The following is a 12,743-nucleotide window of genomic DNA, read 5'->3' as shown; positions in this document are numbered from 1 at the left end:
AGCCACCACGCCCAGCCACTTTGTACATCTTTCTGCAACTTGACTTTCTCACTCAATATCTTTAAGATACTTTTTTGGCAGGGGGATGGGGTCCCACTCTGTCAGCTGGGCTGGAGTACAGTGGTGCAATCTCCATTTACTGCAACCTCCACTTCCCAGGCTCAGGTGATCCTCCCACCTCAGCCTCCCGAGTAGCCAGAACCACAGGTGCATGCCATCACACCCAGCTAATTTTTTGTGTATTTGGTAGAGACAGTGTTTCACCATGTTGCCTAGGCTGTTCTCAAACTCCTGAGCTCAAACAATCCACCCATCTTAACCTCCCAAAGTGCTGGGATTACAGACGTGAGCAACCATACCTGTTCGACATTTAAACAACAAAAACAAACAAACAAAAAAGATTTATCTCTGTGGATTCTAATATCTGTAGCCGATTTATAGTAATGCCAATAGTCCAATTTCCTTCTTTCCTTCCTCCCTCCTTCCCTCCCTCCCTCCCTCCCTCGCTCCCTCCCTTTCTTCCTTCCTTCTTTCCTTCCTTTCTTCCTTTCTCTATCTTTCTTTCTCTCTTCTTTCTTTCCTTCTTGCTTTCTTTTTTTTGGAGAACAAGCTTCCCTCTTGTTGCCCAGGCTGGAGTGCAATGACGTGATCTCAGCTCACTGCAACCTCCTCCTGGGTTCAAGTGATTCTCCTGCCTCAACCTCCCAAGTAGCTGGGATTACAGGCATCTGCCACCATGTTTGGCTCATTTTTTTGTATTTTTAGTAGAGATGGGGTTTCACTATGTTGGCCAGGCTGGTCTCGAACTCCCGACCTCAGGCAATCAACCCACCTTGGCCTCCCAAAGTGCTGGAATTACAGGCGTGAGCCACTGTGCCCGATCTATAGCCCAATTTTCTTATTGTCCTGTTGGTAAACACTTGGGCTGCTTACAGTTTTCCCCCTATATAGATGCTACAATGAAGCTTTATTTATTTATTTATTTATTTATTTATTTATTTATTGAGATGGGGTCTCATTCTGTCACCCGGACTGAAGTGCAGTGGTGTGATTAGAGCTCACTTTAGCCTCAACCTCCTCAGGCTTAGGTGATCCTCCCACTTCAGTTGCCCAAATAGCTGGGACTACAGGTATATGCCACCACACTCAGTTAATTTTTGTATTTTTTGTAGAGACAGGGTTTGCCATTTTACCCAGGCTGGTCTGGAACTCCTGGGCTCAAGCTATTTGCTCACTTCGGCCTCTCAAACTGCTAGGATTACAGGTGTGGACCACCAAGCCCAGCCCAGTGAATCTTTTAATATTTGTGAGTTCATGTGAGAGGGGCTCTCCAGGGTGACTACACTGGGGTAGACAATCTGGATATTAGGGCTTATGCCATTGACACTAGCAGGGTCTTGGGTGTTTTACTGGCACATTTTAAGAGGCTGATTGCCAACTTATTTTGGTTAGTAAAGGGGGTGAACTGTTCAAGTCTCTCTTTTACAAATAAAAGAGCATTCAGTCAATAATTTGCTCAAAGGTAGCTCAGAATGGAACCATAATGTCAAATCTTTGCATGTTCCTCCTTCTGTTCTTCAATACTTTACTCGCCCCTTGTAACAGTCACCTGTCATGATTAGGCTTCCCAGCCACTACGAACTCTTAAGAGATAAATTGGTAAAGCCTATTCTGAAGCAGTAATTTTATCCTAAAAGCTACCAACCTCTTTAACATTTCTTCTGACTCCATGGAATGCTTTCTAAATTTATATTCCTGGCAGTATGGATGCATAGTTTTTTAAATGCAGGATTTGCCTGCATTTAAAATGTTCTTTGAATATTTCATTGGCTGCGAATCCATTAGACTCCAGCATGGAGGCCTATATGTTTCTATATATAAGACTCTTTCAGGCTGTGAATGTCAAGGGGCAGGTTTTTCTCATAGAGAAGAACTAGAGTAGCAAGGACAAAGGAGCAACAGGCCAGGTGCTACCTCAACAAACAGCAGCAGCATTGTGCAGTCATAACCTTCCTTTGTCACTAAGCAACAAGAAATCGACCTCCAAAGATTCTCTTCCCTGAAGACATATCCTCCAGAAGACAAAAGGAAAGTTTGCCTTTTCTGCTCCCTTCTTGGAAAGATGCAAAGTGCTTTAGTAGGCTCCTGGGTAAGAGTGCACTTTATGTTAATCCTGGCCCTAGGTCCTCTGGTTGTACCTGAAATCTGACTGAGTCGTGAGAGTGAAGTGAAAAGGTTTTCATCTGGCATCCAACCTGGAATAGGACCCTGAGCTGCCCACTTCCTCTCTACCATCCTGAAGTCACCCCTGGAGGCTGCCTAGTCTTCCTAACACTTTGCCCCCTTCCATGCAACCTGGTATCCTGCAAGCCAGTGGAAATTCCTAGTGCTCTAGCCACCCCATTTATTCCTAGTTCATTGTTTGAGCCCCTCAAGCTTTTGGAGTTTGGCTGCTCTCTAGTCTGGGAACATTTTGAGGGCAAAGACTGTGTTTTTGTCCGTCTGTATTTCCTGTGCCCAGCCCCATGCCTGGAAGACAATAAAGGTCTGATAAATACTGTTAAGCTAACTTGAATAGAGAGTGAGGGGTTCCTGAAAGAGAAGGATAGATAGACAAAGTGACCTACGTCTTCAGTGGGATGGAAAGATATGAGACTTCCTAGTCCCATTGAAGAGCCCACTGTGATGGCCAGAGGACAGGCTTGGGACAGGTTCTGCTCAGGGTTATAATTGTGGAGGGCCAGATACTCATCCTCTCCAGGGAGAACTCACGACAAAGAGGTTGGGCCATAGGCATTCCCAGACATGATCACCCACAGGGTGTCCACCTAATGACATCAGCATGGTACAGCTCCTTTCTTGGACCTCTGATAGTTGCTTATTTCTGTCTTCTGACAATTCCTCTCTCTGAAATTATGTCCATGCCGGGTGTGGTGGCTCACTCCTGTAATCCCAACATTTTGGGAGGCCAATGTGGGCAGATCAATTGAGGTCAGGAGTTTGAGACCAGCCCGGCTAACATGGAGAAACCCTGTCTCTACTACAAACACAAAAATTAGCCAGGCATGGTGGTGGGCACCTGTAGTCCCAGGTACTTGGGAGGCTGAGGCAGGAGAATGACTTGAACCTGGGAATTGGAGGTTGCAGTGAGCCGAGATTATGCCACTGTATTCCAGCCTGGGTGACAGAGCCAGACTCTGTTTAAAAAAAAAAAAAAAAAAATTCGGGGAGAACAATAAAGGGGATTTCTTCTCAGACTCTTTAGGAAAGGACCACACCTCTGATTAGTGGCCCTGCCCACAAATCTCTGCTCTGAATGAATGGCACCCCTTCCCCACACATGCATAGTCCAAGTGGGTCAGTACAGCTGAGGCCAACTGTCCCAATGATGGATGGAGACAATTCTATACTGGCCCATCTCCAGGAGTATCCTAACTCCTTAGATTGTTTCTATTCTTTCAGGAACTTCCATGAGGGGCTTCTGGTCTGGCTTTCCTGGAACCCTCAGTTGGGTCCCTGAGGGCTAGGACTTGAGTGATTTGAGTGAGTTTTATCCTCATTCCTGTCTTGTTATAGCACAGCAGTGGCTTCTATGGGCACTACAGAAGCCAATTCAAGAGTGAAAGTGCTAGAGAATACCGCCTTGCAGCCAAGCCCCAGCCTCCAGCAGTGTTCCTGCAGCGATGTCAGGTACAAGGCAGACCTGAAGGCAGTGGGGGTAACTGGACCAGTTCTTGCCTCTCCCAGAACCCATCCCCAGCCCTTTCATGGCTGTACTGACAGCTAGCTGGGGCCAGCTATCCCTGGGACAGGCTTTACCTCTCTCCTCTGAGATGCCAGATCTTTCCCCTACAGACAGGGTGGAAAAGAGTGAGTACCAAACTGAACCATTTTGCTCACTGCCCTTCTAAATGAGCAAAGGGCAAGGGCCCAGCTGGGCGGGTAGCTATGGGCAGAGAGCCTCTAGAACCCAGGAAGTAAGCCTTAAGTTTTGCTGACAACTACCTTCATATTCAGATTCCTTGATGCTAACAAAGCCCATGGTCCATCCCATAACCAGCTTCACAGTCCAGGGCCTTGGAAATTAATAGGAGGCCTCCTCTGGTCAGGGAAGTAGTACGGGAGGCAGCTGGGTACTGGCCTGCACATTTGGCTGGGGAATACTGGAAAGGAGTGATGGAAGAGGTGGCCTAGAGTGGTTGTAACAGGCTTCTAGAGAACACGAAAGGGATATAGGGCCACAGGCCCTTTACTGCTTATAGGCCTGGAGACAAGGAAGGGGCACTGTGTATCATAAATCAGGGTCACGGCAGGGCAAGGTGGCTCACACCTGTAATCCTAGAACTTTGGGAGGCCAAGGCAGGCGGATCACTTGAAGTCAGGAGCTCGAAACCAGTTTGGCCAACATGGTGAAATCCTGTCTCTACTAAAAATACAAAAAAAAAAAAAGAAAGAAATTAGCCGGACATGGTGGTGCACGCGTGTAATCCCACCTACTTGGGAGGCTGAGGTAGGCAGAATCGCTTGAACCTGGGAGACAGAAGTTGCAGTGAGCCAAGATTGCACCACCGCACGCCAGCCTGGGCAGCAGAGCAAGACTCCATCTCAAAAAAATAAAATAAAAATAAATAAATCACGGTCACAAGAGTAAAAAGGATACTCAAAGCAACAGAACTCAGAAGGATATGTTTACAAAGGATTGGGTGTGACAGCCTCAGGTAAAGACAGTCTCACAGGCTGTTAACAACCAAGTGGTGAGTACCAATGAGCCCAAAGGGACAAGGGGGAAGCATGGCTCCTAGAATCGAGAAGGAGAGAAAGGTATGGAAAGGGTCACCCTGACAGAAGCAGTGATCCTAGGTAGAGAGACATAGCCAGGTGGGAGGTTGCCTAGGAGGGAGCCAAGAGAAGAAACACCTCCTCTCTCTTTTCCTCCATTTCCTCCCAGGGATCCCTGGTGGCCAGGACAAAGGGAGCCTGGTGTTGAGTGCAGTCAGGTCAGCCTCCAGAGCAACAGTTGGTAGAAGAAGGCCCAGAGGGATCTGAAAGATACCTGAAACAGGCACCACCCACGGCACCTTCTTGCTTCCTAGCCTCTTGCCAGGTCCTACTTGATCTGCCATCTGGATTTTCTATGAATTGCTTTCCCAGGCTGAGAGCAGGGTCCTAGAGGCTGCTATTTTATGGAACTGAACTTCCTTAGCATATATACTTGCAAGGACTGCCTGGCACAGCCTACCAAGCCAGGCCCAGATGCAGCTCCAGATGCTTATCCAGGGCCACCTCCCTTTTGAGAGTGATGGTATCTGGGTAGTGCAGGAAGAGAATCCAGAGACTTCCTGCTGTATGTTTGTTATTGCCCTTGGTGGCAGCTCTCCTCTGAGAGACTGGAACATCCAATCAATCTGTTAAACTCGTTCCTCATGAACAGACATGTAAGAGACATGTTTTGGCTGCTGATCAATGTAAGGACTTGCTACATAAATGATTTACTAGCATTATCAGCACCCCTAACTAGCATAATCTGTGTGTCTTGGATTCAGGTTACATAAATTTCAAATCTCCTGTTCCATTTTAGGTCTAAAACTGTTTTAATTAATAGGACCACTCAGGGAAGTTGCACATTTTCTTTCTGCATTGGCTGAGAGGTATCAGGTTTCAGCTGGCAAATTCTACCTATTATTTAAAGTCTTTCCAAGACGTAGTATCCATTCTCCTTTGGTTTGTAAAATTTTTGTCCATGACATTCAGATGCAAGAAAATTCTTTTTTCTTCTTTTTCATTTTTTTTTCTAAAGCAGATTAGTCTATTTCTAGCCTTTACCTGCCTAATTCTTGGGAAATATAATTCTGGTCCTCTTGGTTTCTCAGGTTGGATAAGAGTCCTGTCTGGTAAGGGGCAGGCTCTTCACCTGTGGTTCCATGATTGCTGGGCCCCTGCTGTCATCCTATCCCTCAGTTTCCCAAGGAGACTCCTCTCTTATTGAACACTGTCCAGCCTCTACAGGGGCCCTTAGCCCTCCCACATGCAAATGCTGCCCCTTCCAAAGAAAACCACCTCTCTTCCAAGGTCTCTTAAGATGGAGACAGTCTTAACTCTACCTGCTCAGAAACCATGGATTGTACCACCTTTATGGAAAAGGAGCTGTGAATGGTTAAGAAACAAAGATGCTAGTGATTATTCTTTGCAGGGCAAGAATACCCAGAGAGGAAATGACAGTGCTTCTCACCAAGCTTCCACAGTTTTGAGAGAACAAAACTCAGTGGGCATCAATAAATTATCCTGCCACTGCAGGAATAGTGAATTTCCAGTCAGAGGTGACTCTGACAGGAAAGACATGTACATTCCATTCCAGGGCTATGTACAATTCTGTAGCTGAGGATAGACACAGGGTAGAAATTTGGGGGTCAATTGAAACTTGCCCAAGATGCGTAGATTTTATTTTAATCGAAACTTTCATTGAAGTCATTATCAATTCATAAGCAGTTATAAAAAATAATAGAGATCTCTTCTATACTTTGCCTGGTTACCTTTAATGGTAACATTTTGCAAAGCTATAGTACAATATCACAACCAGGACATTGACATTGATTGATATAATGACTAAAGTTCATTCAAATTTCCCCCCTAGTTTTACTCGTGTGTGTGTGTGTGTGTGTGTGTGTGTGTGTGTATTAAGAGCTATAAAATTTTGGCCGAGCACAGTGGCTAACACCTGTAATCCCAACACTTTAGGAGGCCAAGGTGGATGGCTCACTTGAGGTCAGGAGTTCGAGACCAGCTTGGCCAACATGGTGAAACCCCATCTCTACCAAAAATAAAAAAATTAGCCCAGGATGTCAAGGCTGAAGTGAACTATGATTGCATCACTGCACTCCAGCCTGGCAACAAAATGAAACCCTGTCTCAAAAAAAGTTATATAAATGGAATAATACAATATGCAACCTTTGGAGATTGGCTATTTTTGCAGCATAATTTCCTAAAGATTCATCCAAGTTATTGTGTTCCTCAATTGTTCATTTATTTTCATTACTGAGTAGTATTCCTTGATACACATGTACCAGTTTGTTTAAACATTCATCTGTTACAGGATATCTGACCTGATTCCAGTTTTTGGCTCATACAAATAAAGCTGTTATGAATATTTGTCTATAGATTTTTGGTTGAACATAAGCTTTTGTATCTCTGGGATAAATGCCCAGAAATACAATTGCTGGGTCATATGGTAGTTGCATGTATAGTTTTTAAAAGAAATTGCCAAGCTGTTTTTGAGAATGGCTTTACCATTTTATATTCCCACCAGCAGTGCATGAATGAGCTGGTTTCCCTGCATTCTCACCAACACCTGGTGTTGTTTCTATTTTCAATTGTAGTTATTCTGATAGCTGTGTAGTGATATCTTACTGCAGTTTTAATTTGCATTTCCCTGATGTTTAATGATGAATATCTTTTCATACGTTGTTTGTCATCTGTAAATCTTGTTTGGTTAGATGTCTTCATGTTTGCCCATTTTCTAACTAGATTGTGATTTTACTGTTGAGAGAATTACTTATATATTCTAGTCTTCTGTTGGATACATGGTTTGTAGATACTTTCTCCTAGTCTGTAGCTTGGTTTGCAGTGGCGTGATCATGGCTCATTGCATCCTTAACCTCTTAAGCTCAAGTGATCCTTTCACTTCGGCCTTCCTAGTTGCTGGGACCACAGATATGTACCACCACACCTGGCTAATTTGTTATTTTTTTGTAGAGATGTGGTCTGGGAGTCTTGCCATGCTGCCCAGGCTGGTCTTGAACTCCTGGGCTCAAGCAATCCTTCCTCCTTGGCTTCTCAAAGTCCGGGGATTATGGGTGTGAGCCACTGCACTCGGCCTTAGCTTGCTTTTTTTTGGAGATGGAGTCTCTCTTGCCAAGTCTGGAGTGCAGTGCTGAGATCTCCACTCATTGCAACCTCCGCCACCCAAGTTCAAGCAATTCTCCTGCCTCAGCCTCCCCAGTAGCTGGGATTTCAGGGACCCACCACCACGCCCAGCTAATTTTTGTATTTTTGGTGGAGACAAGGTTTCACCATGTTGGCCAGGCTGGTTTCGAACTCCTGGCCTCAAGTGATCAACCTGTCTCAGCCTCCCAAAGTGCTAGGATTACAGGCATGAGCCACTGTGCCCGATCTCAGCTTGCTTTTTGAGGAATGAAAGCTTCTCATTTTCTTCGAGTTTTCATTTTGCTTGAAGACTACCGCTGGATTGTCTAAGGCAGGCAGTCCTAAAAAGGGAACTCTTAAACACACATTCAATAAGCTCTACCCTTATTCTGGTTCAGGGATATAGGATGGAGCATTTTATCTGGGAACCTGCTTTCAGCCATTACCTGTACTCCCAAGCCTGCCAAGCCTGACCTTGCCAGATCTGGCCACTTCAGGTCTACAGCACGAGAAGCTGAGTGGCTGGGAGGGAATGGCTCTGAGGGCAGAACCCAGGCACAAGGCAAGAAGGTGGCCTTGGGACAGATTCCTGCTGAAGTCTGGAGGCCTAAGAGATGCTCTTTCTCTGCCTAGGAGGGGAGCAAGGCTCTCTAGCTCCAACTGAGCCAAAGTAAATGCCGTGGGGCCAGGACTTTCTGTCCCTGTTCATTAATTTGTTTTTTTAGACAGAGTTGCCCAGGCTGGAGTACAGTGGCGTGATCTCGGATCACTGCAACCTCTGCCTCCAGGTTTAAGCCATTCTCCCACCTCAGACTCATGAGTAGCTGGGATTACAGGCAGGCACCACCACGCCCAGCTAATTTTTTTGTGTGTTTTAGTAGAGATGGGGTTTCACCATGTTGGCCAGGTTGGTCTTGAACTCATGACCTCAAGTGATCTGCCCGCCTTGGCCTCCTAAAGTGCTGGGATTACAGGTGTGAGCCACCACGCTCAGCCTAATTTTTGCATTTTTAGTAGAAACGGGGTTTCACTATGTTGGCCAGGCTGGTCTCAAACTCTTGACCTCAGGTGATCCACCTGCCTCAGCTTCCCAAAGTGCTGGGATTACAGGTGTGAGCCACAGCAGGTTCATTGATTTAACAGCAACATTTACTGAGCACAGTGTCAGGCATTATTCTCAGTGTTAGAGTTATAGATGTGAGCAAGACAGACCACCTTTGCCTACAAGAAGCTTATGTTCTAATGAGGGGCATGAGATGTTCTAATTGGGGCGGGGGCAACAACATATTATAGAATCATATGAAGCCAGGCGCGGTGGCTCACGCCTGTAATCCCAGCACTTTGGGAGGCTGAGGTGGGCGGATCACCTGAGGTTGGAGTTTGAGACCAGCCTGACCAATATGGTGAAATCCCATCTTTAAAAAAAAAAAAAAAAAAAGAATCATATAGTTAGCAGGAGAGAAAAATGCAGGGTTAGGGTGACGGAACTATTGGCATAGTGCTCAAGGAAGGAAGAGGGAGGTGTGAGGAAATTATATGGCCAGGAGAAGAAACAGGTGGCACAAAGCCCTGAGTGCGAGCACCTGGTATTTCCGAGGAGCAGTGGGGAAACCAATGTGGCTGGAGATAACAAAAGGACCAAATATCGTGTGGGTCTCACAGACCACTATGATGACTGGCTATCACAAACAGGAGGAACTGCTGTGAATTTTCAGCAAATGAGATGTGATCTCATTTATGTACTAACGGAATATGCTGGCTGCTAAGTGGACAACAGACTGGAGGGGCAAGTTTGAAAGCAGGGACACCAGGCAGGAAGCTCTTGGAATAATTCAGGCAAGAGAGGAAGGTGGCTTGGACCAGGGAAAACAGTGGGCATGCTGAGAAGTGGTCTGGTCCTGAGTACATTTTGACCACAGTATCAACAGGATACTGGCACCTTCAATGTGAGGTATGAGAGAAGAGAATTAAGGGGACTCAAGGTGTTTGATGGGATCTGGCTGCTGTGGTCTAAGCTGGGGGAGGCTGTAGGTAGAGTGTGTCTGGGGCTAACCCAAAGCTCAGTCATATGTTTGGAGATATCCAGTTGGGCATTTACATGGAGATGTGGAGTAAGGAATAGTCTTTTGAGTCCAGAGTTCAGGAGGAAGCTCAAGCTGGAGATAGAAATTCCAGTTTTCAGATAGTATTTAGGGCCAAGAACCTGGGTATGCTGATGAGGGAGTACATGTGGATGCAGGAGAGGAGAGGACTGAAGTCACGGGCAATTGAGAGTTAAGGCCCAACTTGAAACTCAGCCGCTGCTCCCCTGATGGCAGGATGTCCTGGAAGATGCCTCAGGACCCTCCTCAATAAGGGTTCCAGTTGCTTCTGCTTCAGGGCAAGTCCCAGGATGAGATATCCCAGGACTGAAATGTTGCTTTAATTAGTCTCTGCCCTCTGTCTGTTGGCAGTTAAGCAGCTTAGGGGCAGTGGCTCCTGGTGACTTCCCTCCATTAGGGACCCTGGGGCAGTGATCCAGGTAAGGGTGGGTAAATAAGCATTAGTTTCCCCATTCACCTCCTTTCTCAATGTCTTTCAAGGAGCCGGCACAGCAACACTTCTTCTCCAAGCATGACAACCGTACTTCCTTTGACAAAGTGAGTTCTGAAGAGAGGAAGAATGGCAGGCAGTCTCCCAGCCTAAGCCGAAGTCTGGACAGAGCAGGCGGTGGGGTGGAGGGGATGACCCTGAGGGAGGGCTCCTTATGAAGGCAGAGGAGTGGCTCTCTTCCCCCACAAACTTTCTCCTCTAAGAAACAGCCTACTCCCCCAAACAGAGGCATCTCCATTGGTTTCCTCTGCCAGCTTTCCAGACAATGTGCAAATATCCTGTAGGCCACTGACTCTCTGGGTGCTTCACCTTAGAATGAAAGTCATCAGGCCAGGCACGGTGGCTCAGGCCTGTAATTCTCTGCACTTTGGGAGACTGAGGCAGATGGATCACGAGGTCAGAAGTTCAAGACCAGCCTGGCCAACACGGTGAAACCCCATCTCTACTAAAAATGCAAAAGTTAGCTGGGCCTGGCGGCACATGCCTGTAGTCCCAGCCACTTGGGAGGCTGAGGCAGAATCGCTTGAACCCAGGAGGCAGAGGTTGCAGTGAGCTGAGATGGCACCACTGCACTCCAGCCTGGGCAACTGGGCAAGACTTCATCTTAAAAAAAAAAAAAAATGAAAGACATCACTGGGGAGGCAGCCCAAGGAGGCCAGGGTATAGGGCAAGACAGACAGGCATAGGACAGGCATCACTAAGCAGACTTGGGGTTAGGAGGGGCCCAAGAAGGTGCTTGGTGCCAGGAATATGGGCCAAGGGCCCGTACCGTTGAGGAGGGCCCCTACTGCCTGCTGCAGGGAATCGGAAGGCGGAAGGACCTGGAGCGTCTGTGGCAGCGGCACACCTTCCTGCGCTGGGCACCCTGTGAAATGGAGTTGCGCCAGCAAGGGCCCCTGGAATCTTCTTACGAGGCTGATTTCCGACCAGGCCCAGGACTCAGTGGACTCCCCCAGCGCCTCGTCCACTTTGTGCAGGTCCAGCCTTCCCATGCTAGGACCACCTACCAGCAGAACTTCTGCTACCCATCCCGGGGTGGCCACTGTGGCAGCTACAAGGTAGGGCCCCAGGCGTTAGTCACCGACACACTGCCTGACCTCCCAGGGATCCCAAGACCCAAGCTGCTGCAGCACTACCTTCATGCTGGGGTCTCTGAGTGTCTAAACTGGTCCAGAGCATTAAACGAGGACAGCTGACACAGCAGCCTGTCTGTGCTTGCAGCCCAAGATGTATTAGAGGCCGAAAGGTAGTAGTGGGCTGCCAGGTCCTGTGCCTGTCTCCTATGGCACTTATGCCCATGGTGTTTTTGTGCTGGGCATGAGAGGTACTGCTCTGGGAGCCCTGCCACTAAGTGAGAAAGGGTAGGGTTTGCAAGAGGCTAAGAGTCCAGGAGGGTTGCCATAGCCACAGCAAGTGGGTTCCAGGGCCCCAAGTACTACTCTGTTCTTGCAGCAAACCCAGCTGTAGAGAGGAAGAATAGAGGGCCATCCCTAACCTAAGTTGAAGTCAGGACAGAGCAGGCAGTAGGGTGGAGGGGATGACCCTGAGGGAGGGCTCCTTATGAAGGCAGAGGAGTGGCTATCTTCCCCACAACCTTTCTCCTCTAGCAAATAGCCTATTCCCCCAAACAGAGGCATCTCTGTGTTGGTTTCCTCTGCCAGCTTGCCAGAAAATGTGCAAATATACTGCAGGCCACTGACTTCCTAGGTGCTTCACCCTAGAATGAAAGGCTCACTGGGGAGGCAGGCCAAGTACTCAGTGTAGCTGTGGGGAAAGCAGATCCCAGACACCCCTACTAGTAGGCAGCAGAGGCTGGAAGAGGGAAGAGTGGGCAGCTTTCTCAGGAGGCAGCTGCCTTTGAGGAGTTTGTTGGGTGGCCACACAGTCCTGTCCAAGAAATGGCTGCCCCACAGCTGAGACAGGAGACTGCCCTGGGCCACAGAACCCACTGAACCACCCCTCCCTGTAAGAAGGGTGAGCCGAGATCCTGAGGAGACACTCTGTAACTTGGATCTGGAGGTCTTCCTAACCCTGTGGTGTTTTCTGAGCACTTCTCTTGTCATCCTATCCTGCCATCCTTTGGTGACATGTGATGACAGCCCTTGTTTACTATCCTAGTGCTCTCTAATCCCCAGGACTGTAAGGAGGAGCTGTCATCACATGTTGCCAAAGAAGCTGAGGCTTAGATGAAACTAATACACCAAATCACTTTGGGAACACAGACCAGATCC

At 47.6% G+C, this 12,743-nt stretch overlaps 1 protein-coding gene across 1 annotated transcript; it reads left to right on the top strand.

Annotated features, from left to right (window-relative positions):
- The first annotated feature begins 1,804 nt into the window (after window positions 1–1,804).
- CUNH3orf84 (chromosome unknown C3orf84 homolog) lies at window positions 1,805–11,715 on the top strand. The gene is made up of 4 exons (XM_032289816.1): window positions 1,805–2,149; window positions 3,577–3,690; window positions 10,503–10,559; window positions 11,292–11,715. The coding sequence occupies exons 1-4, from the start codon at window positions 2,123–2,125 to the stop codon at window positions 11,706–11,708; spliced, it is 615 nt and encodes a 204-aa protein (XP_032145707.1). The 5' UTR covers window positions 1,805–2,122; the 3' UTR covers window positions 11,709–11,715.
- The last annotated feature ends 1,028 nt before the right edge of the window (window positions 11,716–12,743 follow it).

This window comes from Sapajus apella, unplaced genomic scaffold, assembly GCF_009761245.1.
Source record: "Sapajus apella isolate SASKATOON/1434 unplaced genomic scaffold, GSC_monkey_1.0 scaffold23, whole genome shotgun sequence".
Lineage (NCBI taxonomy): Eukaryota > Metazoa > Chordata > Mammalia > Primates > Cebidae > Sapajus > Sapajus apella.
This window is presented reverse-complemented; position numbering and strand designations above follow the sequence as displayed.

What these genes read in the sequence shown, in the direction of transcription:
- CUNH3orf84 (XM_032289816.1), top strand. Translation starts at nt 2,123, where the DNA reads ATGCAAAGTGCTTTAGTAGGCTCCTGG. An exon ending in TGTTCCTGCAGCGATGTCAG is followed by an intron (nt 3,691 to 10,502) that starts GTACAAGGCAGA and finishes ATGTCTTTCAAG; the next exon opens with GAGCCGGCACAGCAACACTT. An exon ending in ACCGTACTTCCTTTGACAAA is followed by an intron (nt 10,560 to 11,291) that starts GTGAGTTCTGAA and finishes ACCGTTGAGGAG; the next exon opens with GGCCCCTACTGCCTGCTGCA.